Raw genomic sequence first — 27,736 nt, 5'->3', positions numbered from 1 at the left:
GTTTTGTTTTGTTTTCTGAGGATCAGTATTTAACTTAACTGCGCGTTTGCAATTCATTTTGCACTGGATTTAGAGAATTTAAAAAACACAGCACTGAAAATGTGTGAAATGAGGCATGTTTAAAGGCATTTAAATTCTGACTTTGACATATTTGAAGCGGCAGCGCACTCTAGCGTCCAAAAAGCGTTACTACAACATGTGTCATCAGTACGCTGGGGCTCCGTGGATCATTTTTTGCAGTTTGTTCAAACCGTTTCTATGGACTTCATCTTCGGTTCATTACTTCCTTGTCATTAATGCACCAACTTGTTTCAGTCATCTCTTCCTCATTGACATTATCTTTGATACAGCAAGAGAGAGTCACAGTCGCCTCGACTGAGCTCACATTCCCAGGTCTCAGGTCATGTGAGGTGTGCTGTTCACCTGTGAGCACAATATCATGATACCTGATACAATCTGAGTATCTCTGCCGCGCCTGCCTGTCAGTTACAGTTTCCTCCACTGTTCCGCCTGTCAGTTTTAATCGCTCGCCACTGTGACTGGATGGCTCGGGGCTGTTATGAGCACCTGCTCAGGGGTGAGAATGTATTCTTCACTCTTTTTTTGTTTTGTTTTGTTTTTATTGACGCCAGCAGCTATGATCCATCACCACTGGTGTCAGCTGAAGTTGTGTTTGGCTCGCAACTGATCATTTTTTTTGCTTGCAGTCAACAGACCCTGACAGGCAGTTGGCCACTTCCTCTTCGTATTCAAATTCACACTTGACATCAATAATTTTGATGCAGCATCTGGGTTGCCAGGCTTTCAATTCTGAAACCTTGCTCGCTCGTCTTGCCAAGATCCAATCATACAATCTCTATCTGTCTCTATGTAGTTTTATCAGAGCTCAACGGGCATCGGAGAAGATGTTTTCCCTTTACTCCGACAACTGCGGCCTTTGTCACCTCACACGCCCCCAGGAAGCCTCTACATGTGGCATCCAGACTGATGTATCCATAAACAAATCAGATTATTTCACTTGGACGCAATGGGCAAGACCATCATGCAGTCGGCAGGTTTTATGTCCCCTGACCAAAAACAAAAAAAAATGTTTTCTATGTGCTCTTTATATTAAAAGGCTTTAGAAGAAATATACTTGACATGAACACACACTAACATATAGTGAAATTTGTACACGTTTTATGTCAGTTTTCCTTTACATAATCGTTTATCCCTCATATCCTATAAATAAGAGAACGTGATTGACGCGTTTCATCCAATTGGCGGAACGTTTGCCACAAAATACACATTCACGTGCCATAAACTGGACTAAATTCCCTCAGAATTTATAATTTTGATATAATCTTTCTGGAAATATAATGATAACTTCAAATAACCTGAAAGACAGCCAGATGTACGCGCATATGACAAAAAGTAGGCCACATTCATGAGTTGTATTACATTTGCACATGCAGAGCCACGTTGTCTTCTTACTAAATGGGCTCTTTACATGCTTTTCACTCATGCAACTTTCTTAAAATGCGGCCCAAGTCCAGCCGCAGGATCCCTCTTAAGAGAGCACGTTTAATCTCCACCATCGGCTGGAGGTCTAAACGAGCTGTGGGGAGAAGGGGAAGACAGAAAACTCTCCCCTTCACGGGCCTAATAGTCTCCGCCGTCAGCGGCACTTCATATGCAACCGCCGCCTGGCAGACTGGATGGACGGCTCGCCGCAAACACAGACAGATGCACGCAGAGCTCGCGCTGCAGCGGCTCGCATTCATGCGCGAAAGAAAAAAACACACACGCTGAAACACGGAGCAGAAAGCGTTTTGCGTGCGATGACCTCCTAATGGGGAACGCAGCAATCGTTGCACGCCTGCGGTGCACGCATCCACGCACGTACGTACGTATGTGTGCACGCACCATCTGTGAGTGACAGGCTCTTTGGTTGCACCACAGCCACTTTATCTCGATAAACTCATCTCACGTTTCAAAGCTCTTTCCCTCAAAAACAGCTTTCATGGTTTCCTAATAGATGCTCGTCGGTCATCCGTCTTCTGCTTCCAGCACGGTGGCAAAAGGCTCAACGGTGGAGCGGGTGGGTGGGTAGAGGGGGGGTCCACAAATCCTTCCAGCCATTATTTCAGCTCCACCTGGGGGACCCGGAGGTGTTCCCCGGGCCGGAGAGGATTTTTTAATCCCACCAGCATGGTTGTGGCTCTTGCATGAGGTGGAGGTGGACGTGCCTGCGCCGCCTCCGCCTGCTCGGATACCCCGCACATGTCTCGGCTCTTCCTCGGACGCTCATTTCTGACTGTCTGTCGCAGCTTCTCGTCACCCCAGACCTCACCTATCACATCATACTGCTCTCTTTGTTGATTCTTTTCTTTGAAACGCCGATTTCCTCCTCAGTGCTCCACTACCAAAAACGATCATCCAATAGGCCTCCATTCTGCTTCTAAACCAAGACTCCAGGCTCCTCTCAGCAGCAGCAGCAGCAGCAGCAGCAGCAGCAGCAGCAGCAGCAAGAAGAAGCAGGGGCCTGTTTTCCACAATTAAACCTTAGACTGGGTTGCTGGATGTTTCATATTCTAGAACATTCTCCTCCTGAAAGGGCCTCAGCAATCCTCCAACTCCCACAGACAGACCACCAGAGCAGCAGCCCGGCCCTCCAGGACTCCTGGAGTTTAACAACACTTGCCTCTTATTGCGGCTCTGTCAACATCCTCCATCACATCACCGACCCAAGAGGAATAACAGAGATGTAATCATCGTTTGGCCCAGTATTTGAGATTCATACACAAACGTCGTCTTGCTTCACTCGTTTGTTTCATCAAAAAAGAAACATGTCAGGGGATGATCAGTACGAGTGGCCTCGGCCAAAACTGCTTGCAGAGCAGCTCCTCAGAAGGAGGACGCGTCAAACACAGAGGAGCAATTCAACTGTGCAGCATGCATATGGAAACCGACGGAAGGAGAAAGAACCTTTGCCATGATGATGATCACCAAGGAATCACGACGCCTCCATGAGTCTTCTTCACTCCTTTCTCCACCCACTATATTTTGGAGCAATATTATTATTATTACTTTATATATTTTTGGCGCCACAGCAATACTCAAACAGTTCTATGTTCTCCTTTTGCCTCATATCTTAATGTGTAAATCAAACAGCTGAAAAGCAAAAAGCAACTTTGCTTCATTAAAAAAAAGAAGAAAAAAGAACCAGGAATAAGGGGGCTGTGTCACTCTGGGTGTCACAAAGAGAGCGTAAAACGGCAGCAACTGGATTATTTTCCGTTGTTATCGTGTCAATGTAGTGTTGGCTGAGTGTTGGCTGGTCTTGATCAAAAATCCCCAGTCTGTCCAGTCCAAGACCGTGACAAGACTGAGTAAAAAGTCCTCCGAGTCCAAGACGAGACCCCTTACAAAGTGGTCTTGAGACTAAGACCAATGTCAAGTACTACAAGGCTAGTTACATGAACAGTAATATTTACCAGAATGTACCAGAAGCCCAATTTTTTGCTGCAGCTATCACTAATAAATAAATAAATGCCGACAGAGGTAAACAGCACCAAATCGTGCTCTACTCCGTCTCACGATACTTCTCAAGATGGGGCAGAGTCGAAACACCCGCAGGGTGTAAAACGGAAAACGTGGCAAAGGAAATACCTCCTTCATAGGTTTTTTTTGGGTGGAGGGGGGTTAAGGTGTGTATGAGGGGGTGGGGGGGGGGGTTGACAGAGGTTTAATTTGTGCATTTGAACATGTCAAGGCTTGAAGGGGCTTTGACCTCACAGAGGTGAGACGTGATGGCCTGCAGGCCCCTCACGATCTGTAAATGTTGCCATGGCTGCGGAGGACCACACCACATGATTCTCATATACATCATGCTCATAAACGCAACCCGCTAGGTGGCTGGGCGGCTGTGTAGGAGTTTGTTTTCGGACATGTGGTTTGGTTTTAAGCGTTTCTTTTCCTCCTATATTGCGAATTGGACCTGTTCAAATTCCTGTCAGTAAGATGTTAGATTAGTTAGGGGGGTAAAACCTGGCGGGTCTGAGCAACTTGCTTCAACAAGCGCCTTGCCCGATTTGCTGTGTTGCATCAAGAATCATCTGGTCAGTCACATAAACAACTTTGTCGTGATTAGTTGGAACTTGAACCAAAGTCTCGCACGGATTTGGTTTTGAACCTGATTTTGAATTAGACAAGATCAGAACATGTAGCAACAAGAATAAATGATTTATTCAGATTAAATGTTCATAACATAGCAGTAATGCAGCATATGGAAGAAATATATAAGCGCTGAGTGCATTTTTATTTTTCTGCATTAAAATGCATGATTGTGAAACAGCATGTGGACCAATTTTAAAGCGTTTTAGGTCCTTTAAAAATGGTCATTGCGTTATCTTTTTATGTAGTTAATAATCATCTATAAAAATGAGTGACTGCAAGTTAATATAATATAAATCTCAGATATTGCACGAAATGTTATTGGAGATAATACACGTGTTAAATGAACGTGACTTACGACAATAATTTATGTTTCATGTTGTACTTTTAAGATCATCTGCAGCTGTCGTTTACAAACTGACCTTCTACGTAAAACTCACTAGAGGGCAGCAGAGGACGTGATATGCTGCGTCACCTGCAGCCTCTGCGCGAACCGGATCCAGATGTTATATCGGTTCTAATGTCGCCCCATACGGGATGTGGAGTGAAGCGGATATGTTTTACTTTGGAATACCGCCGACATTTTTTTTTATTTTCTGCTCTTTGTTTCAACATTTTCATGAAAAAAAAAAAAAAAAAACTCGAGGTCTCGCGTCCATGTCTGCACAGGGTGAGGAGGGGTGAGTGGTGGCTCAGGGAAACAGGATGGTGGGAGGGGTGCAGGGATGGAGGGCTGGTCATCAGGAAGTTGGAATGTGGGTCCCGGTGTGTGATGTGATTGTTAGCAGGACCGTGTCAGCCCACCAGCAGCAGCAGCACCAACAACCAGGAGCAGCCCTGCACAACAGAGGAGGGCAGAGCTGCACGCATGGATATGTTTATTTCCATGATTGTGATTTGATTCCGAAACTCTTCCTGTGAAACATCAAGACCATAAAGGAAAAAAAAAATCCCATAATTTGGCCCTGCAGGGTCAAAGTATCTGACTGCTATTTTTATGTGGAAGAACATAGACAACTGAGAGGTTTTTAGTTGCAGCCAACTCTAAAGGAGCAATTAATTTGTTTTTGTTTTTTTAAAAATCTCTTCCGGATCTTGAAAAAAAACAAACCTATTTATACCTCTGTTTATGGCCTCCTGATAAATAAAAAAAAACTGTTTTATCTTCCATTTATCTCATGCTTTGTTGACAAAAACGAGATGGAGCCAACACCTGGCCAGGGTCACTGAGCCCTCTTGTGACATCACAAAGGGCGATTTGAAAAACCTCTGCAATCATCTTGTGAGATTTGTTTGCTGTATATTAATAAGAGACAGCATCCAGGATAAGTCATCGCGTCCTTTGATGTGAAATGAGAGAAAGTGCTTTTTAAAATCCACTTCATGCTTGTTTTCTACCAACTGGAGTAGAACTTAAAAAACAATGCAAAAAAGGAACTGGCTCATTAAGCCAGTTTTGAACTGACGAGACTTGAGGTGCATGTGTGTTCGATCAGTTTGAGTGACTCCAAGTGGCACCTGGGAAGGCATCTATTAAACCAAAAAAAAAAACTTCTGCAGCTTTTGTTTTCCCTTCCACTCTTTCCTGGATTTTTGGCTGCGCTCCTAAAGCTCCGGTCGGACCGCGGGTGGCTTCCCAGCCACAAACCTCACAGCTGCTCTTTGGTGCGGTGCGATCTGGCCACGGTAACCCCTCCCCCCACCCTGATCCGGCGGTCCTTGGCTTGCACGAGCGGTTAGCCACACCGGCGCTTCCACCTGCCTGCCTGCCTGCCTGCCTGCCTGAAGCCTCAGCAGGGCAGGAGGACTTCAGTGCAGTGACAGCAGCAGCAGCAACAGCAGCCAGGAGGAGGTAGGGAGCATCAGCTTCTCCATCCAAGTGTGTGTGCGTGTGTGTGTGTGTGTGTGTGTGTGTGTGTGTGTGTGTGTGTGTGTGTGTGTGTGTGTGTGTGTGTTGTTTGCCGTCACGCCAACACACACTTGCACATCTGGATGGGATTCAAAGTTGTGTGTGTTTGCTTGGTGCTGCTGTTATTTCCAAGCTTCACTGTGATAGACTTTGCAACTTTATTTACGCTCCAGAACAGAGAGAACTTTTTTGATGACATTGGTCATCAATTGACACTGGTTGCTGCTGCTGCTGGTTGCTACTCACTGACGTCTGCGGTTGATGCATTCCGGGTCATTCAGGCTGCATTTAGGTTTCGGCCTCCAGGATAAACACCAATTAGCCAGCATGGTTGAGAGTTGCGTTTTACGACGTATGAGGACAGTTTGTTTGGGCTCACATGGATGGTTTATATTTAGTTCAAGTTAAGATGCATAGAATGCTCCTTAGTCTCTTATTTTACATGTAAAATCCTTTGTTTTGTAACAAATTTGAAGTTCTGGGGGGGGGGGGGGGAGTTGTGTTTATTGTTAATGGCGTCATGGTCTCATTTTGGCTGCAGCCAAATTTGAGCATTATCAATTCTACCGTGGACTGCAAATGTTGAGAAGTAGATTTGGTTTACACAATTTCTTTAGTTAAGTTTAAGCAAATTGGTCTAGAAAATACAGAAACACTGTGAGATGATGACTAATTTGTGTTAATTATGTATCCAAAAACGATTTACTTATGAATTTCATAAGCTGGCATTTAGTCTCATTAGAGGTTAATTTAAAATATCAAGTTTGATAGAGTTTCATACATTTTGGTGTTAATTTGACAAAAACAGCCACAAAGACTTTTTCATTTTAGACATTTCAACTTTCAGTTTTGACACACTCATTTTATTTATCTTAAGTAGTTCATGACATTATTAAATGACAACATTTAAATTGGGAATTTGCTAAAAAATAAAATAAAATAAAATAAAACAAAATAAAAAAAATACCTGTCTGTTTAGAATGAAATTGTAAATGCAGTTTAATACTAAGCATTACTGATACCTTTATATATGTCTATTACACATAAACATATATATACACATGTCTTTTTAAGTAACATCCTAAAGGTTTTAGGTATCTGTTTTCAGTTAGTTTGCTCAGTTTACCTTCAGTCTGAAGGCACCGGGACCTCGTTTGGAGCAGAACCAGTCGCTGTGCAAGAAAGTTTCCAATTGGTGGCTGATCAGTCATCCGGAAGTGGCGCAGCTGAACTTTCACCCAACCAAAACAATACCAATTTATTTTGGACCATTTATATCATTAGAAATGCATTGTTCGCCTTCTGCCAATTTTGATTTTCTATCTTTGTCTCCACGTGACGTTAAATAAACATATGTTGTAAAATTAATTTTTACCGCATGTAATTATTCCTGCATAGGTTTCGTGCGTCGCTTTCGTTTCCCGTAAATCCCACCGTGGCTGTTGTTTTAGACGGCAATCAATTTAGCAAAACGTTCGAAGCTGCAGAAACCAAATTAAACAAATTCTGAGTGACGTTTGCGTGATGCAGAAGAAAACATGATGTATTTCATGTGTATTTCCTCTTGTCCCTTTTATCTGTTCCGTCCCCCTTGAAAAGTTATAAAATAACGTAACTAGCATTGACACTTTCGGTTTAGAAGTATTGCATTTATGAGGTTTAACAAGAGAAGATTAAGAGGAGAGAGCCCTTGCAATAATTGGGTTTGCGTCCGGAGCGCACATGGGCCTACAGCAAGGCGGTTAAGATGTTGCTGAAACTTTCAAGGGACACTTTAAAACTTTCATTTGGCTTAAGGAAAATATATATACATATAAAAAATAAAAAATAAAAAAAAAATAGGGGAGAAAATCCCTTTGTCGAACACTCCCTTTGTGACATCAGTTTATAAGTTAGAAAAAACGATCCCAGAATCTCAGGACAAATCACGCCAGTAGTTTTTGCGCAGACTCGCACTGCAGGAAAGCCAAGCGTTGTTTGTGTTTGTACAATAGTGTGCGCGTGCGTGTGTTATTTGTGTTGAAATTTAGTAAACTGTGCAAACTATAATGAAAAGGAAACCAGAGTAAAAGATTCACACATTTTCCCGGTGATTTGATTTTAGTTTGTGTCGAAACACAACTGGAAAGGCACATTTGAATTTGTAGCAACGTTTTGACGCGCTGCCCTCCAGAGATGGCGAGGAGTTACATTGTACTGATAATGATTAATGTTGTCTACAATAGAAAGAAGTAAAATAAAATAAAATAAAATAAAATAAAATGAGCGACTAAAAGAGCCACGCGGCCAGAACGGACGTCCTATCCAGTCAACAAGTGTCCGTGCTGACGGCCTGTTGCACGCACGAGCTGGGCAGTCACGCCGTATATGCCCACATCACGCCGCACGGCGCGGAAATTAACTACGCGGGCGCGTGCGTAATGAGGTAGCAAAAGATGCAAATGAGACACGTCGGTTGGTGCACGCGGCATGGAGTGGCGTTGAAGCATGCGCGTCCAGGCTCCAAAAGGTGTGTGTGTGTGTGTGTGTGTGTGTGTGTGTGTGTGTGTGTGTGTGTGTGTGTGTGTGTGTGTGTGTGTGTGTTTGCGCTTGAACAGACGCCAACAGCTTCCAACTTCAGAGTCAAATCTGCATTTTTTTTTCCTTCCGCTTCAGAATTCACAAATCAAAACATATTTTTTTATTTCAAAGCATTAAGGGATGTTTGCCTGTCACCTGTAATTTTACGTCTTCAACATAACATGATTTGTTTTCCCTTCATGAACTTCTCGTGTCACGATAGTGTTACTTCAATTTGGTCAAAATTATATCTGCTGCTATGTGGGTTGTTTTTTTGGTTTTTTTTACGTCGTACCTAAACATTATGTAGTGAGGAACCTTTTGACATATTTGCTCATTTTGTTTTTCTCCTTTCGTTGCTTCTCTTTGAGCCATATAAATAAGAAAAATAATTAATATGGCGAGATGCAGTTTACCAAGATTGGGAACAGTCCGTTAATTGGTTCAATAATTAACAACAAGGCCAGATTAGGTTTATTTTGGCCTTAAACTGATAAAAACCTGCTTGATAGTATTTCATTGCGGACTATATGCTGAAATAAACAGACTGTAAGGAGACTTTAAATGTCTTCCGAATGTCTATGAAATCCCACAGTTGGATCATAAAATTGGCGTCACTGATCTTTCATAACAATAATTCATCACTCTATCCTACCTCCTCAAACATGAGGAAAGTCAATCCATTATTCTATTACCATCTCAGCTTCTTTTTTTTTTAAGACGCACGTGCAAAAACATCTTGGCGTCACAAAGGGCTCTACCAGGTAACACCCCAATTCAGGTGCTGGTTCCTCAATTATTTGTTCGACTTTTAAACGTCACGAAGATGCAACAGGAAGGTAAAATTAGAAGGAAAAAAAAGAAAAATGCACATTTTTGTTGATTTTTGATTTGTTTTTTGCATATCCAGGCATGGTTGCTCATTTGGAGTTCAGGATCTGCTCAGTGATCTTTAAGTAGTACGGGAAGAAACTTAAAGAACTGCCCAGTTCGATAGATAGATAGATAAATAGATAGATAGATAGATAGATAGATAGATAGATAGATAGATAGATGTACTCAATTGATCCCAAGTTGGGAAATTAGTACAATACAAACATAAACTATACAGTAATTACAGTCGTTACAGGAAGATTCAAATCAGTTTAGATTGCAGCAAGCTGTGAACAGAGGGCTAAATATGCTGTTTCCTGGAGATCTGGGGTGTGTTTTGGGCTTAACTTGTTGGGCCAGACTCCTTCCCTGGAGTCCAGTACGAGAAATAAAGATCTGACATTCATTGAATCTGGGGCCTTGGAGAGGAGGGAGGGGGGCTGGTAGGGTTCTATTATTTGGGGCACGAACCGGCCTCAGACTGCTGCCCCCCAATAATCCCCCTCCTCCTCCTCCTCCCCCTGATATTCATCGCTGATTCAGATTCAGCTTCCGCTTCGCACGGCTGCTCATTGATGCGCAGTGCATAGAGGGGCTGTAGACGGAGCGCGCGCAAGAGAGGGAAAGAGAGCGAGGGGGGGGGAGAGAGAGAGAGGCGTAGAACCCATTGGGCAGCCGACTTGCTTTAGAGAAAGAGAGAGAGAGTGGGAGGAGGAGGAGGAGGAAGAGGAGGAGGCAAGAAGGAGGTGACGGACCTGCTCCTCTGGGGACTCGGCTACGGGCTTTTTTTTTTACGGCTATCGGTCTGCACACAAAACGGTTCCCGGGCTGCAAAATGCGCAATAAGACGCCGAGAGCGAGGCTGGTAGCTGCCGCCGAGCTGCGCTAGGGTCACGGTGCAAAACGCCCCCGCGGACTATAGGAGAGGAGAGTCGGATTCTCAGAGGTTGTGCTCAGCCTCGTCGAGCGGCGCAACCTGGATTAACTGTTCGGGAGAGAAATAACGGGGCGTTTACACTCGACAGACGGCCGTACGAACGGACTGACGGATCTCCCCGTTTGGCGTCCGGCTCTGCTGAACTGGTCTGATTTTGCAAGTAAGCTGCTCTCGTTCCTGATTGGGTTACGCGCATTTGGGAGTTGTGTTTTGCGTAGCGTAGCGGTTCCGCGCCGTATGGCCCCGCGTGACGCCTCCCTCTCAGCCTGCAGCAGCCGCCGCCGGGATCGACGTGAGATTCTCGGGGCTGCTGATTTATTTGAGAAACTTATGCGATTGTGCGTCGCAAAAGACTCGTGTTTTCAGTCTGGAGAACGTCATGCGGAATAACGGTTGTTTTGTAATATGTTGGGTTTTCTTTCTTTTTCTTTTTTTTAATGTGCACGTGCAATCCTTTCCACAGCAAAAAGTGATTATTGTTATTCTAACATTTGTAAAACTTTAGACTTAAGCAGTGTTGAGTTATGGAAAGAGGTTTAAAACACGTGTGGCAGCTACTAGAGGCAAAAGAAACCAAGCATGTGTCCATTCAGAGTTTTCATCCAAAGTCTTTCCCTCTCCGAGGAGTTGCTATTTCAATGCAATGATATGAACCTTATTCATAGTCATAATCTCAGGGATTTAGTCAGAAATGTAAGAAGCACGTTGGACAATTGCAAGTCTGTGGCAAAATATGACACAATATCAAAATGTCTTAACTCCTTAAAACACATATCTGAACAAGTGTGTTATACTTTTTTTTTTCTTTTTTTTTTGTTACGCCTATAGCCTCACAAATACAGACGCAGGCTGACCTCTCTGCGCTCTAACACAGCTGGAACACCGCTGTTCGTGGAGCTCTCGTCATGGCGGACCAGGAGGAAACGTTTGGCCTCCAGAACTCTCCTAGCGGCTCCGAACCGAGGGACTTACCGAGCGAGAACAAACCCGAGAGCAAACAGAACGGCACCGCCAGCAAGTCGCCGTCATCGCAGACCACTTACATCCAGCAGGTCAGTGGTGTCCGGGTCGGTTGGTCTGCAGGTCTGTAGGCCTCGGCGTGTCGCTGGTTCATGCTGCGTTCACGGACCTCTAAGGTCACACTCACTGTTAAAGAAACAAAAAAAAAAATCATAAACATATTTAGTTTAATAATTTAGATTATGTGTACTTACAACATTTCCAAACTATTCACCTTCGTTATCTTGAATGTTTCAAAATACTTTGGATAATAATTTAGGTAATTAATATAGGCTAAAGTATTTTTGTAATTTTGAAATTGTGCATGTTTGTTTTGTTTTTGCTGTGTTTATGGTTTTATTTCTCAGTGTGTTCTGTAAAAAAAAAAAAAAAAAAAAAAAAGTTTTAAAGAGGAGCAGAGAAATCAAAATATGTATCACACATTATGACAGTGGAATTTAATATCTCTTCAATATTATGTTAAAGGAATAAGGAGCAATCAGGTGACTTAAAAACATAATTACAGAGCAAACGTGTTAAAGTTTACATTCTTAAAAGTGTCTCTGGGATCATTAACTTTATATCTCTTGGATTTCGAATTTAATAATTTCGTTAAAACAAGACACAATTTTGCAAAACATTTTTCTTATTTTTATTTATTTATTTGGCACACTTTGGGTCAATGTAATTACATAATGTATCGGGAGAAGTCTTTAACAACGCTGCCTGAAAAAAAAAAAATTCGACTTGAAGTCTTATTTCGAAGTTTTATTCTGAAGGGAATGGAGGGAATAAAAGTCTACCTGCACGAGAGGGAACTCTGGAGCAAATTCCACGAGGTGGGGACGGAGATGATCATCACCAAAGCTGGAAGGTAAAGGACTTTTAAAATCTATACAGTATATACATATATATATGGATTTGATTACAACCATACACTTATTTGAAGAAAAAAAAAAAAAACGTTCCAAATTTCAGCAGGAAGTGTGTGGCGCTGTCTTGTCGCTATTCTCTAAATGAAGTTTGATATTCCACAACTCGGTTATGTCACTTGTGCCTTTGCGCAAGTTTACGCAGCGGCCCCCTCAAGCTCACATCCAGTCAAACTCCCAGTTACGTGTGAAGCTGCGCGGACGCATGACGGTGTCTGGCGTCTGTCTGCAGCATGCTGGATATTACACCTGATGAATATTGATCGACACGCAGGCTCCAGTGCGGCCAAGAGGGCAGTGGTCTCCCTCCCTGCCGGCAGCTGCACCGATCCCCCCATTACCCTCCCATCTTTTCTCGGTGTGAACTGATATTACACATCCCATCTCGTCCTCGGCCACGCGCTCTCTCCCTGCGACTCCTGCCTTTTAATAAACGACGTGCTTTCACCCCAACACCAACCTTGTCAGTGTGGTAGCCAGGCTACCAAATATCCAGATGATTTTCCCGGCGGGCCCCCGGAGTGGTGTGATGTGGCCGCGCTGTGCAAAGCGCCTCTCGGACAGTGGCGAGCCGCTTCAAGCTAAGCACAAGCGGCGGAAGCACAACTGCAGCCTGCAACTGAGCTCAAAGCGTCTGATACACAGCATGGCCACGCAGTAGCACACCTCAAATTAGCTCCGTTTGGCTCTGGAACGTCTCGTGGGTCCGTTGTTTGTTTGTCTGAAATGCAAGAAAAGTTATTAATTTTTTTTCCAAAAAATTTTTTTTCACAGACGAATGTTCCCCAGCTTCAAAGTTAAGGTCACGGGCCTCAACCCCAAGACTAAATACATTCTGCTGATGGACGTGGTTCCCGCGGACGACCACCGATACAAATTCGCAGATAACAAATGGTACGTATGTTAGCTTAGAGTTGTGTACTTCAATTGCTCTTCTGTGAAGAAAACACACCTATTCCGCAAATTAAGGCGCGCTCGATTCAAACGGGACATTTTACTCGCTTGCTGCGATGCTGACTGACGAGAAACGGAAGTGGACGCTCCGTGATACGTGTGAACCGTTCGTTTCCGGAAGTCAGACGCAGGCGGGCGAAAGTTGGTGGGGATTGGTCCACGAGCTGACAGCTCGCCGCTGAGTGACAGCTGGTGGTCACTTTCACCGGAATCAAGTTGCGTCGTGCAACATCCCCTGCTCGCAGTGTGACACAAAAAACACTAGTTTTTGGTTGGGAGGGTGAGGGTGGGGGGAGAGGGGGGGGGTCACCTCGGTCGGTGCCACTCAAACCTGGAGACTCAGAGAGGGTCATCACATGGCACTACTTCCGATAATGACCTGTCCGGAGCGCGGCCTGGAACTAATTCTCCTCTTGATCTCATGATGTTGGGAAACAATGTCCACCGGCTCTAATTTGACCTCCCGGAACCCCCTCAAAACAACTTCTCAAGGTATTAGAGGCTTCGTTTTTAAGCCGCGCCGAGTGATTGTTTCACTTCTGAAGGCGAATTTGGAGAGACGTTTGAAAGATTTCCACTTGAAGATGTTTTTTTGTTTTTGTTTTTTTTTCTTAAGGGAAAAAAAGTTTTTTTTTCTCACATAAAGTTACATTTAACTGATTTTCCACCATTTCGCCATTCTCATAAATATTTTTGTCAATATATATTTTTTTCCAGTGAAAAATAAAATGCGAAACTACCGTATTTGCGTACACGCTGATCCACACTTACCAACACGGGTGTCACTTGAAGGCGTAACAGTGTGACTATGATCCAGGTCAGTGACCGGGAAGGCAGAGCCGGCCATGCCCGGCAGACTCTACGTGCACCCGGACTCTCCTGCCACCGGCGCGCACTGGATGAGGCAGCTGGTCTCCTTCCAGAAGCTCAAACTGACCAACAACCACCTGGACCCGTTCGGACACGTAGGTGCCTGCGCTTACCATCCATATACGCCTTTAACCGCGTGCGCGTGAGTGTGGTTGTGTCTCTGTGTGTGAGTGTGTGGATGCCACAATAACTTGTTGTTTATTGCGGTGTCGTGACGGGAGGAGCTTTACTTTGTGGCAACTCGATTAATCGAAAGGCTCATTTAAAGAGTTTAACTACGCGAGGGCGACTAAACTTTGCTCAACATCAGTAACAACGAGACTAACATTGAACCACAACTACTTAAACATACACCAAAGAGAAAAGCTGTTGATTATGTCGGTCATAATTTGTACGACATACAAGAATTGAAATATTCTTACTAGTTCCGGATATACCTTAAAAGCAGAATTGAATTTGCTTTCATGAAGTTAAAAAAAAAAAAAAAAAAGGCGTAGTGAGTGCTTCAATCGTGAATTCGCCACAATACGTTTACAATAAAGTTAAGAAATTAGACTTCGTATTGTTTGCTATTTCAATTTAAAACAAATCAAAAGTAGCCTGTTTACGTTAGATTATGAAAATGTTTTAGTGTAAACAATTTCACGTTGCTACGCACATCTAACATTTATTCTGATTTGAATATAGAATAGAAAGTTTTTTAATACATGAAATTTTTTTACTTTTTTCTTCCATCATTTATTTTTTGAAAAGCAAAAAGTTGCTGTTCTGTATAATTTCAGTTTTATTTTTTAACTGCAGTTAAAATTGAAAGACAAAGGTTAAATATAAGCTGTTAGTTTTAAACTATTAATAAACTATTATTTAATGATTGGAATAATTGCAGGCTCTTAAAAATAATTGTTCATTCTGTTAGTATGTAAGTATTAAAGACAGAGAAATTTAAGACAGCTTAGTTTCCAGGCTGTATATTTTAAAAGTTTTAGGAACATCTGTGTCTGATGTTGTTTGTGCTCTGCACTGCGCTCACTGTCTAATGCAAAGTCCATACACATTTTGTTCATTTCTCTTGTGATGAGGGGTAAAAGCAAATATGTTCAGTTCTACCGACCTCAAACTTTTTTTGGTTCTATATTGTTGCCACACTTTATTTTAGACCCCTTCGGATCAATTAGGGGCCTGTTAGTAGGGAAGCTGAACACTTGGGCCCTTTTGAGGGAAATGGAAAGAAGCAATTTTGCAACCAGCTTCCACTAACGAAACGATAACCTCACCCTCAACGACTGTGTGCTGTATTATTCTAATGATTTATTCTTCTGTAAGCAGACTTTTCCTCCCCTATATTTTCCTGTATCCAACCCAACACGGGGAACACTTTGTCACTTAATTCATCACTCTCTTACACTCTCTCTCTCTCTCTCTCTCTCTCTCTCCCTCTCTCTCTCTCTCTCTCTCTCCCTCTCTTGTTGTTTAATAATTCCAATTTGGGCCTGTTGGTTGCAGGACTTTGTAAAATTAAAAGTGATGGGGGCAACGGGGCAAAAACAGGTCTGTTGGCACAGGAAAAAAAGAGCAGTGTCACACTTTTGAATTTTGTTATTTGAAGAATTATAATTACAGTTAGGAGAGATAAAAGTTGTTGTGCTTTTAGGGGCAGCAAAGTTGAGCTGGACTGAGTGATTGTTTTGCAAACTTCAAGTTTTAAAGTGAAAACCTGCAGCCTGGGATTAAAAGATGGTGTGCATACATTCTTCCAGCAGTTGTGTTGGTGAAATTGTTGAATTAGAACCCGCTCAATCCCATCACAGATGTGACGTTTCTAACAAGGACTCTCCTGACTGATCACGCTTACCAAAGCAGAGGCTCGCCACTATCTTTCCACACCGACACCTACACTCTGATTGTTGCCTCGCCAGAGGCCCAGCTGCTGGGACGAAACCGGAGCTCGGCTGGAATGCGAGCGCCGCTGTAAAAGTTGCGCCGAGGTGCATTTTTGATTGGTTGCAGCGCCTCTTGGCTCGGCCTCTTCCGTGCGGGGAGAAAGGCGCTCCGGGGATTCATAAATGGAACTCTGGTGGCTGAGCCAGAAACATATTCCATGGGCTTGTTGGTGCAGCTGGTTAGAATAACACGTGGATGATTTATAATTACAAGCAGCGAGACATGAGGGGCCAGATTTTAAGATGGGCCCTGATGCAGTCAGTCTGGGTCCTTTATATATTTTAGTTTTTACATTTTTTTCCCCGCTACTCTCCAGAGGTAATTAGACACACGTCAGCAAAGTCAGAACGGAGCTCAGCGTTGCAGTTGGAGGAGTGTGATGGGGGAGTTGGGAGGAGGAGGCGGCACATGTGTTGGTATGATGTTAGTGCACATTTCAACAGGTTGCAGTTGCAGCCTGCGTGCTCAACTTCCACCGTTGCAGATTTGGTTTCAGTGAAAGGAGGAACATTCTAAAGCACGATGCAAGAATGAGCAATATGATGTGTTTGGCCTTTATTTTGGCACAACTGTATTCCTATTGATACCTTTGAGAGACTGGAAGAGGAAATGTCTCCTCATAGCACCAGTCTCAGCGACACGTTACGAGTGACATCATCCAGGCCGGTGGACTGGGTCAATTTTTCCAGCAGTTCACAAATCAGTGACTGGTTCTTTCCGTGTGGGCTTGTGCCATCGATATTTGTGAGCTGTCACAATAATGTTTCAAATACACTTTATTTGTGACAGTTAACGAGCAACTGAATCACTTCAGTCATCATTTACTTATTTATTTATTGGAACATCTCACATTATTTGGAGCAAAATCAGGTTGCACAACTGCCTGCAGCATATTGAGCCTTTTCTTTCTGGTCTCAAACTAATCTGTGAGTGCTAATGATGATTGCGTTGTTGTTTTTTTCCCTGTCAGCTGTAATGTGTTAGACAAACTCACAAGAGACGGGAAGTTCTTTTTGGATGTTATCCTTTCATCGTTAACATTGGCCCCGGAACGCTGTGCGTGCAATATTTTTTTAATTCATAACCAAAACTTTTCTCTGCCAGGCTGCAGAATCTAATGGGAAATACTCCTCCATAAACAAACCACCGTGGCGCTATACTTGACCTCACAGATTTGGCTTTTTATAAGCAAACTGTAGCCCTCATTTAAATTCCTGAAATAAAAAAAAGAATAATTTGTTTTTGCTTCACATTTCAATGAAAGCTGAGCTTTTTAAAAAAAAAAAAAAAAAAAAAATCTTTATCCTCCTCTCTTCTTTGTTATACATCGCCCCGCTCATGTGCACACACATACACAGGACTCTGGGCCAGCAGGGTAGAGTGTGAGGATCCCACTGTTTACATTTGAATGGCAGCGGGCTGATGAGCAATAGATGATGGTGTACAAAGCCTGCTGATCCTGGGACTTGGCGGGGAAACTCTCTGATGTGGCGGGACTTGAAAGCAAAAGGGCAGCGGCTCTGGACCCGCCGTGATCACTCACTATCATTAAATACTATCGCTGGGATGGGGGATGGACAGGACAGCGGCTGAGCTAGAAAGTCAAGGCGTGTGCTGGGACCCCAGTGGGTGGTCTACAGCTCTCACCCCTTCCCGAAACACACACACACACACACACACACACACGCCACCTTGATAAACTAACACACAAACTGGACTGTGGCAACCGGGTCGGCCCCCTCTGCTAGCGCGTCAACTCTCGCAGACATTTTTAGCTCTATAAAAAGCCTGTCGTGCAACTAGTGCCACATGTCTTTGGGAATGCTGATAAGTCAGAGCGTTGTGTGGTGGATGTTTTCGTCGCTTGAAGGTTTGGTTTGTTAAATATTTCGTCTGATGGGTTTTGTACCTTGTGGACGTGGGATTGTGGCTAATTCAAAAGCAGGCGCCGGAATGAGAAGGTCCTGTACCTGTTTTCAGGTGCTAATTTTCATGCTCATCCAGAAGCAAGTCCAACACAACACCAAGCGTCACTACCCTGGGAGAGTAATATGCGCATTCCCTGCATGACATCACAAAGGGACAATTTTTCAAGGGATGGCCTGGCATTTAGACAAAAGAACTACGACACACACTAATTAAACGTAATAATCATCTATGGACCCGCCAAACAGAACCGCTTTCACGGGTGCTGAGTTGCTACTTGGCAAAACTTGCACACCGGCCGTTGACGCAATTCTTTCCGACAGTTGTGACGCGGTGAGGTTGCGCTACAAAACGCTTCCCCACCCCGGCTGTTACTCCGAATCACGAGGCACGTCCGCAGACTCTCCGCAGAAACGAGACGCTGCGGTAAAGCTGCTCCACAAATGTGCAACTGTCAGAAAGAAGACAACAACCCTGAGGGCCTGAACCATCTGCAGGGCATCCTCTCTCTCTCCCCCTCTCTCTCTCTCTCCCTCTCTCTGTGGCATCTAATGGCCTCCTTATCTCGCCGCAGCCATGCATGCGTCAGACTGGCATCCTCGGCACAGGCTCCCCATTCAGTCACCCGCAGCGCACAGGCGGGCGAGTCGCAATCCCTGCCCGTTACAGGAAGCCATCGCAGCATGAAATCCCATCAAGATCAAGTGGAAAGTGATAATGGACGACTAATGTATCGTCCGTGTCGGCCTCTGCGGTTCACTCGGCCCAAAGAAAGGACATGATGGGAGTGGGGGGTTGGTGGAGAGGTGAGTGGGTGGGGGAGGAGGAGGGTCATGGTGGTGGAGGGTCTGTTTAATGCTATGGGATGCCCCCCAACCCCCTTTAGGCACTGGAGGTCAGGGCAGCCCCTTGTCTCCTCACCCTCTCTGGCTGTGAGAGGCAGGTACAAAAACAACCTTTCAGATAACAGATGGGGGTGGTGGTCGTGGGGGGTGGGTGACAGGGAGGATTGAGAGAGAGAATAGACGAGGCTTCTCCCCCCCGACGCAGGACCAGGAGGAGGAGACGCTGGAGGCTCAAGTTCGGCCCGGCGGTGCTCGTCTGGCAGCGGCGGCCTGCGGTCAGCGCTTCACGCAGAGCTCGGCTCGAACTGGGCTGCAGAGGCAAAAGATATAGAGGACGTGGTTTCCTCCGCCCATGCAGCGCTGCTCCTTCAGGGGCTCAGCTTTCTAAAATCGCACTGTTAGAGTAGTGCCTACTGCTGCATCTTGGGGTTGAAACCGCCCACCATTTACTGGCTTGTAGGTTGTGCTTTTTTTCATATTTTGTCATTTCCAAATTCCTTTTAAGGCTCCTCTGCCTGTGAATACTTGTGAATACACTCTGCTCAAATACTTTAAGGGACAACCTGTAGCAACAAAAATCTCCCAATAGGCCAATGAACAAAATGTTGTTCGTTTCCGATTCTGGAGGCAGCAGAGATGAGTTTGCAGTCTGTTTGTCCGCGCAAAGAGCTGCTTTAAAGGGCCTTTGGCCTAATGGAGCTTTAGAACATGTGCAGCTGCACGTGGCCTCATGCAAAAACATTTATAGAAACAATAAATCCTTCAATAGGCAGTTCAGCTATTTCCGCTTTTGTTACTCAACAAAAGGTTGTGTCATAAAACACAGGTTTTTTGTGTGCGTTCTGATCTTGTTAATTATAGTGTGTGTGTGTGTGTGTGTGTGTGTGTGTGTTTGAAGCATGCCATGGTGATGATGAAGCTTTGGACCCCCTGAGCCCTGAAATGTCCACATTCTAACGCCTTTTTACTGCATTTATCAGCCTTTATCATGTTGGAACACATGGAATAAAACACACAAAAAAAAGCTATTTTTCATGCAATTACACAAGGCTTTATGTGCCAAGTGGCCTGTGTGCCTCTCAGGTTATCTCGGCCTTCACTGACACGTGTCTCGGCTTTAATTCCCCTTCCATTCCCCCTCCCTCCACAGATCATCCTAAACTCCATGCACAAGTATCAGCCGAGGATCCACATCGTCAAGGCCGACGAGAACAACGGCTTCGGCTCCAAAAACACGGCCTTCTGCACGCACGTTTTCCCCGAGACCGCCTTCATCGCGGTCACGTCCTACCAGAACCACAAGGTAGGACCGGACGGCAGCGGAGTTGCAGAGGGGCGCGCAATTTTTTTTATTTTATTTTATTTTTTATTTTGGAGCCGTACATTTTTACCGCATAAAAAGCAGAAGAAACGTCTACATAAATATGTCTAAACGAAAAACACCGAGGGCGCTGTCTGTTTTACGCACACACAAACGCACGTTTCTTTAAATATATTTCATCGTTTGAGGTTCACGTATTTCAGGCAGCGGGTTATATTCACTGCTTCAATGTTGTTTGTTTTTGTTTTTTTACATAACTACTATTTTAGATTGTAATAGGTGGAACACAACGACTGAGCCTGAGGATCAAGCGAAGCTGCGTCTCTCTCAGCTGTGATATCGCAGCGTGTCGGTGACAGACGTGGGTGGGGGAGGGGGGAAGGAGGGACTATACGCGATTTAGCGCGGATTGCTTTTTTTTTTTCACAATAAACACCTTAAACTCGGACGTGATGAACGTGATAATAAAAGAATAATAATGAGGAATTTCTTTATTATGTATCTATAATAATTATAATACGGGAACATATATTTTACGTATTGTTTTACAGACTTTAATAGCAACTGTTTTACAACTTTTTTTTTTTATAGGTGTTCAACTTTTGTCTCTACTGGCTCACAGGCTACTTGTTTATGGCTATTTAAAAAAAAATCAAAGAATGAAGGAGACAAAGCTGCAGCTTTTGCGCGAATCACTTGAGCTCTGTTGCTGTTTTTGTTTTATTTTATTTTATTATATTTTTTGCTTTTTGCTTGCATTATTTTGTTTCAGTGCCACAGCTAAAAGGATGGGCAGTGTGTGTGTGTGTGTGTGTGTGTGTGTGTGTGTGTGTGTGTGTGTGTGTGTGTGTGTGTGTGATAAATATTCATTAGGTGGATCGGGTGGTTTTGTAAATATGACTTTGGGTTCGGTGATTTTCATGGTGACCGGAGGGAAACAGAGTGAATAGACCAAGAGGAGACTTGAAATTGGCTTCCTCTGTCCGCAGGATTTTTAGGAACTTATTCTAAGTGTTGTGTTGAACAAATAAAAATTACTAGTTGTTATAAATAACTTATACAAATAAAAAATAACTTATAAAATAATAATAATTATAATAATATACAAATGTTTTTAATAGTTAATTTAAAAAGTAAACTTTATGCTGGACTTTACAGTAGCTCAGAATCCATAAGGTAAACATTTGCCTTATGAATAGTTGTACATATTTGTTCATATCTATAGATTTACAAAACGGCATTGAATAAACTAAAGGAGAGTGACTCGATAGCGCGGGGCCTTGCGTGTGACTTTGCGTGTCCAGACCGGAGGATAAAAATAAATTGTGTGTATACATATATATTTACTCTGTGCACTTTCGGGGGGAGAAAAACACGTTTTGACTGCAGATGTGTGTAAACAGCGTCTGTTTAACGTCATCGAACCCTTCAGGTATGTGTGTGTTTTCAGTTTGGGGGAATATGGGAGAGTGTGTGTGTGTAGACGGCGGGGGGGTCGTAATGTCCATTCAGCCAATCAGAAGCTGCGGCACTTCTGGGAACAGGAAGCGCAAAATGACCGACTCGCTGGAGAAACCATTCATTATTTTTTACTTATTTAACTTATTATTGGTGTGGGAGAGGAGGAGGGGTGGGGAGGGGGTCCTGAGATCCTAACCTCGGGGCTAATTATTAGGGGGAGGGGCTTCGGGTCTCGGCCTTAAGAAAAAGAAGAAAAAAAACAACCAACAACCAATTTTATTTTATTTTTTTCCCACACCACAACTGTCTAATCAAACCGTGTTCACATCTGCCAGGGCAATGAGTGCTGCAGGCCTGCATGCATGTGTCCAATTCACCTGTTGGAGTCACTGGCAGCTCATGAAAAGTGGCCCAAGTCTCTGGTTTCGAACTGCTTCCTGCCATGGCTCTAATTAAAACCCGTCTCCAGACTGCGCTGTCTGAAATAATGGAAGCATTTTTCACCCCCAACACACACACACGTAGGGTATGAAACACACACACACACACACACACACACACACACACACACACACACACACACACACACGTAGGGTATAAAATAACGACAAAACACAGGAGTCCAACAAGTCGCGGCTTGTGTTCGTCTCCTTGATTTCTGAAGGAGACGAACAGAGACTAAAGTCTGTTTACACAAGCCCCGGTTATTTTAATGAGCGTAAATCTGATATAATAAAAACAACCTTGAGTAGGTTTCTTTCTATTTTCTTGGAATATTTGGGGGGGGGGAAATATTACTCCTCTTCATTGCCAGAGCGTTTTTTTTATTATTATTATTTTTTTTTTTAAATATTATTAGATAATTTTCCTATTTTTCCTGGTTTCGTGTTCCCTATAATTTTAGATGAAGAATAAAGAGATGAAACGAGGTCTAAAAACACCCCACATGCATTAACAACAGCATTTTATTCAAGCTCTGTCGAAAATTGTGACCAAAAAATAAAAATAAAACGGCAAAAAAAAAAAAAAAAAAAGTCCAGCCTTGTCAAAGTAAAAGTTGGAAGCGCACGAGAGCTGCCAACTAATTAGCGCACGGCTCAGAGGAGGGATCTCCCCGGATTGCGTTTAACCTCGCCGGGATTAACTCACTGTTCCAGGGTGCTTCCCCTGCTCTTGTTTTGGCTGATATTTACAAAAACGCCTTCTTCTTTTCATTTTTTTTTTCTTTCCAAACCAAAGTCACAGAGCCACATAACAAATCAGTCAAGACAGGCAGCAGTCGAGCGGCGCGCCAGCGGCCTTGTCTGGCGAATCAGACCGTCGAGCGTCAGCTTATAAATTTTGCAGGCAGAATAAAAGTTTAAATGGGCTCAGTGCAGTTTGGCTCCGGATCCCCTGAAGCGTCACTGGATCGTAGAGACGTGATTTATTGTTTCTATTCGAGTGGGCTCGTTTGTAGGACGCATCCGGCAATAAGTGGAAACTCTTGGAAAAACTTGTAATGTTGAAATATTTCTTGCAAAAAAAAAAAAAACTCGACAGTAAATATCTCCTGTTTTGGACATGTTTCACGTTTGTTTTGTTTTATTAGGAATCTTCAACACACTTAATTTAACTCACACTTAATTTTAAAAAAGAAAATCCTGCAGAACAATGAGGAACAACTGAAGGGATTTATTTGCACTCGATGTCCCCAATTAATTTTGAATTTTCTGTCCCATTCCAGATCACGCAGTTAAAAATTGAGAACAATCCGTTCGCGAAAGGATTTCGAGGGAGCGACGACATGGAGCTGCACCGGATGTCGAGGATGCAAAGGTTAGGACTCATCGGTTGTATAATCTTATTATTGCACTCACGCTGAGCCACAGATACACAGAAAAGGCAAAAAAAAAAAAAAAAAAAAAAGAAGAGAGAGAGAGAGAGAGAGAGAGAGAGAGACAGAGAGAGAGAGAGACAGAGAGAGAGAGAGAGAGAGAGAGAGAGAGAGGCCTAATGAGGTGCATTGATCGGCGGGATTCCCGTCGCAGTTAACGAGCCTCGCTCTAATCCAACGATAGTCCAAAAGCGAGGCAGCGATTGAGGCGATTTTCCCTTTTTTTCAATGACTTTTTATTCTCGGTGATGTAAGTGTAGTTTCTGAGCCGCTGCCAGGTTTTCATGATGATCTGGCAGAACATCTGAAACTCGAGTGAAACATCTCTAGTCCACACGGCTCTTTCTAGCACCATGTTCCAACTCTGTGTGTGTGTGTGTGTGTGTGTGTGTGTGTGTGTGTGTGTGTGTGTGTGTGTGTGTGTGTGTGTGTGTGTGTGTTTCTCTAATAGCACGCAAAGAGAGAGAGGGAGAGAGAGAGCTCCACCACATTGCTCTCTCTATTATTTAGACCAGATGAGGGATGGAGCATGCGTCCACTCTGGGTGGAAAATTTCAAAGGACCAAAAAAAAAAAATCTGGTTTGGGGAGCTCTAAGTCCACCCAGCCCTCTTCTTGTTTTTGAGCCACTTGTGTATGATGATGTGGTGATGTTTGTTTTTCAAGGAAAAAAGAAAAAACAAACTCTACTCTACTTTGATCTTTTTCACACAGCACTTTGGGCCCAAATCCCACTTACCTTGAGCCATATTTAAGTTGAAAATCAAAAGAAAAACTTTGAAATTTTCATTTTTGAAAAAAAAAAAAAAAAAAAGAAGAAGATGCAAATTTGTATGACATGTAGGTGCATGTTCCAATTTTACACAGCATTTCTGGGTTAAATGCGTCCCGCCCATCAAAACTAGCAAATGCACAGAGTGCGGTGAGGGTCCAAACCACACCATTAATCTTGCATGCCACTGTCCGGCCCTGCACAGTATAGAGTAATCTGTGTCTGCGTCTGCTCCTGGTTACATTTTTTCGGCTTTTTTTCCTTCTTTTTTTTGAAAGGAGGGCTTATTGCAAAACCAGGTCAGTGTCTCATCGGAGGCGATTCCCTGAAATCAAAGGAGCAAAAGTAGCAAAAAATATCCACTGATGGACTAATGGGGGGCGACGTACATGCCGCGGAATTTTCACCCTGGAGGCCTTTTCCCACAGAGGAGCGCCTCTGCAGTTAAATTCTAATTAATTGGAGGGGAAACAAGGCGACGCAATGAGTCTGGACAACTGAGGCAGTCAGTGTGCTGTTGTGTTTGTGGGTTCCTCTAACTGCATTTGTGTGTTTGCGCTCACCTGCTCGCAGCACCAAGGAGTATCCGGTGGTTCCCCGCAGCACGGTGCGCCAGAGGGTGGGCTCCAGCCAGAGCCCCTTCAGTGGGGAGGTGCAGGGAATGGCCACCCCGAGCACCCTGGGCTCCCAGTACTCCCAGTGTGAGAACGGGGTCACCAGCACCTCGCAGGACATGCTACCCCAGTCGGGCTCCTACCCGCTGCCCCACGAGCACGGCCAGGAGTACCACTGCATCAAGAGGAAAGGTAGGGGGCACTACACGGGGTCACGCTGGAAGAGTGAGAAGAACCAGTCTCAGCTGGGTTTTATTTTCAGTCAAGGGTCTTTTCCGGAGGTTAGAGTTCTAAAGCATTGAACAAATCCTACTGTTAAGTCATTTTTGACCCATCTATAAGCTGTAGTAAAATCTTAATTAAGAAGAGTTCATGTATGCAGAGGTGAGCACAAGTTTGTTGCCTGTATTTTTTAAGCAAACATCAAGTTCTGCACAGATTTATTGTACAGTGGAAGTGCAGCTACTGTAGTGTAGTCACAATGTCTTATACTCTTAAGACTTGAGTTCAACTCCTAACCAGCAACAACCTTTGCGACTGCTTGCAGTGGAAGACGACTGTCACTCGGGGGAGCACGGCTACAAGAAGGCCTACCTGGAGAGCTCCTCCAGCGAGGACGACCATTACTACCGTCCCGTCGGCTACGCCCAGAGCCTCGGCCTGGCTGGGGGGCCCTACCGCAGCGAGTCCAGCCAGCGGCAGGCCTGCATGTACGCCAGCGCCTCGCAGGGGGCCGAGCCCGTTCCCAGCCTGGAGGACATCAGCTGCAACACGTGGGCCGGCGTCTCGCCCTACGGAAGCTGCTCGGTCACCGCCATGCAGCAGATGGAGCGGCTGCCCTACCAGCACTTCTCCGCTCACTTCACCTCGGGTTCCCTGGTGTCCAGGTTGGGTGGGGTCGGAGGCCACGCCTCCCCGCAGCTGGCTGACGGCCACCACGCAGCTATGTACCAGAGCTCCATGACTCACCAGACTCTGGGCCGCCAGTGCAGCCCCGGGGCGGGGATCCAGTCCCCGACGGCCGGCCTGCAGGGAAACGAGTACCTCTACACGCACGGCATCCCGCGCACGCTGTCGCCTCACCAGTACCACACTGTGCACAGTGTCAGCATCATGCCAGAGTGGAACGACAACAGCTAAGGTGGGGTGGAGGGACCATCCACGACGGACACGAGTGACTGAAAGGACCAGAATATGGCAGGGTGTAGCTATTTTATATTTATATTTTCTGAAGTTCTTTTTGGTGATGGAGAACAGTGAGGATCTCCAACATCATGTCCCTTAAAAAAAAAACTGCTCGATCAGAACTTCCTGACAAAACCCGGGATCGACGAGGAGCTGGACCAGGAAGCTTCATTAAGACTGCTGGAGCGCAGAGGAGGTGAACAGACTGGACCTGGAGTCGACGAACAGAGGAGGGAAACGATTCGCTGATGGCTCCCAAGTTGATCACATGTTTTAGGGTGGAAATGGGGGGTGGGAAGGTTTATGATTTTTAGATTTAACTGTTTTAAATTTCTTAATTTAACGTTCAAATGGACTTTTATCCTCCGTCAAATTATCCCAAATTCTTTTTTTGCTGTTGTTTAAAAAAAGGATTTTGTAGTTACGATTTATCTTGTAGGCCAATTGCTAGAACTATTGAAATGAATGGTAGAAGTTGAAAAATTAACAAGCAAATGGAAGCTGAAATAACTTTGAACATTTCTCTGCATCTCCAAGAATGTAATCTTGATGCCAATGTGGAAAAGGAGGACAGGAGAGGGAAGCACTTCAATTGTGTGTTGAGATATTTTCGGCTGATGTTGTGTCGCACAATGAGCCTGTACGCCTTCTACTTCTTCGTTTGCAGATTGGGCTCCACATCAGCCTGCCACAGAGGGACCAGCAAAATTAAGATTGATAGGACATTAGGGCTGATGATTTCAAGTCAATATCACAACCTACTGATTTAAAAAAATATATATATACATATACATATATATATATATATATATAGAATACTAGCAGTGAAGGAAATTAGCAGTCAGTACAGTAACTATCCCTGGGCTAAATTTCGCTCTGTGAGTACAGGATGTAATTAGGCCATGATTGCAAACACATTACTGCTTTATAAGGTGATAATATTTCTGGGTTGAGAGAATGTCGCCCCTCAGTCAAAAGACTGCCACCAAGTGGCCCAGAAAACAAGCATCTCTATCCCTATATAAATTGTTTTTTGTTTTTTAAAAAAGGCAAAAGTTTCAACAAGTGGAACATTTACTTTGTGCATTACATAATAATATGCATTTTGTTTTGAAAGCCAATAACACCTGAAATTACACACCAATCCAAGCAAGATAATGCCAAATTATTTTTGATCGCTTTGTGCATTTATCTTTTGGACCATTCATCTGGGTAAAAAATAGGATTTTAAATGTGTTCATTAAAAAACAATTCCATCCTGGCAAATATGATGCGTGCGATCCTGGCAAATATGATGCGTGCGAACCACGCAGTGTTCATTGCAGTGTTCACTCATTTCATGCAGCCTCTTGCTGTGCTCAGTGAATATTTGGGCTCCAAAATATTTTGTCTTGATCCCCAGAACGGCACTTCTCCATCCATTAAACAGATCAATTTGTGCAGCCGCAGCTGGAGAGCAAAAAGAAAGTCAATTTGAGCCACACCCAACGTCCATTTCATCCCGCGGACGAGAGCACGTTCGACACTTGTTTTCCCGACAACACTTGTAGTTGACAAATTGTGGATAGTATTTATTTTTCAACTGTGTAAATCAGCTCGCTCCATACA

General features: G+C 44.1%; 1 protein-coding gene across 1 annotated transcript; it reads left to right on the top strand.

Annotated features, from left to right (window-relative positions):
* Positions 1-10,291: 10,291 nt before the first annotated feature.
* Positions 10,292-26,897, top strand: tbx5a (T-box transcription factor 5a). Its single transcript, XM_076044816.1, has 9 exons — positions 10,292-10,593; positions 11,308-11,485; positions 12,212-12,306; positions 13,139-13,258; positions 14,136-14,283; positions 20,051-20,203; positions 23,409-23,500; positions 24,903-25,135; positions 25,491-26,897. The coding sequence occupies exons 2-9, from the start codon at positions 11,339-11,341 to the stop codon at positions 26,081-26,083; spliced, it is 1,581 nt and encodes a 526-aa protein (XP_075900931.1). The 5' UTR covers positions 10,292-10,593; positions 11,308-11,338; the 3' UTR covers positions 26,084-26,897.
* The last annotated feature ends 839 nt before the right edge of the window (positions 26,898-27,736 follow it).

The sequence above is a fragment of the Nelusetta ayraudi genome, unplaced genomic scaffold, assembly GCF_046127955.1.
Source record: "Nelusetta ayraudi isolate G7.1 ecotype Tasmania unplaced genomic scaffold, CSIRO-AGI_Nayr_v1 ptg000083l, whole genome shotgun sequence".
In the NCBI taxonomy this organism is placed as follows: domain Eukaryota; kingdom Metazoa; phylum Chordata; class Actinopteri; order Tetraodontiformes; family Monacanthidae; genus Nelusetta; species Nelusetta ayraudi.
The sequence above is the reverse complement of the archived record's forward strand: the minus strand, read 5'-3'. Positions and strand labels throughout refer to the sequence as shown.

What these genes read in the sequence shown, in the direction of transcription:
- tbx5a (XM_076044816.1), top strand. Translation starts at nt 11,339, where the DNA reads ATGGCGGACCAGGAGGAAACGTTTGGCCTCCAGAACTCTCCTAGCGGC. An exon ending in AGACCACTTACATCCAGCAG is followed by an intron (nt 11,486 to 12,211) that starts GTCAGTGGTGTC and finishes TTTATTCTGAAG; the next exon opens with GGAATGGAGGGAATAAAAGT. An exon ending in CGGATGTCGAGGATGCAAAG is followed by an intron (nt 23,501 to 24,902) that starts GTTAGGACTCAT and finishes ACCTGCTCGCAG; the next exon opens with CACCAAGGAGTATCCGGTGG.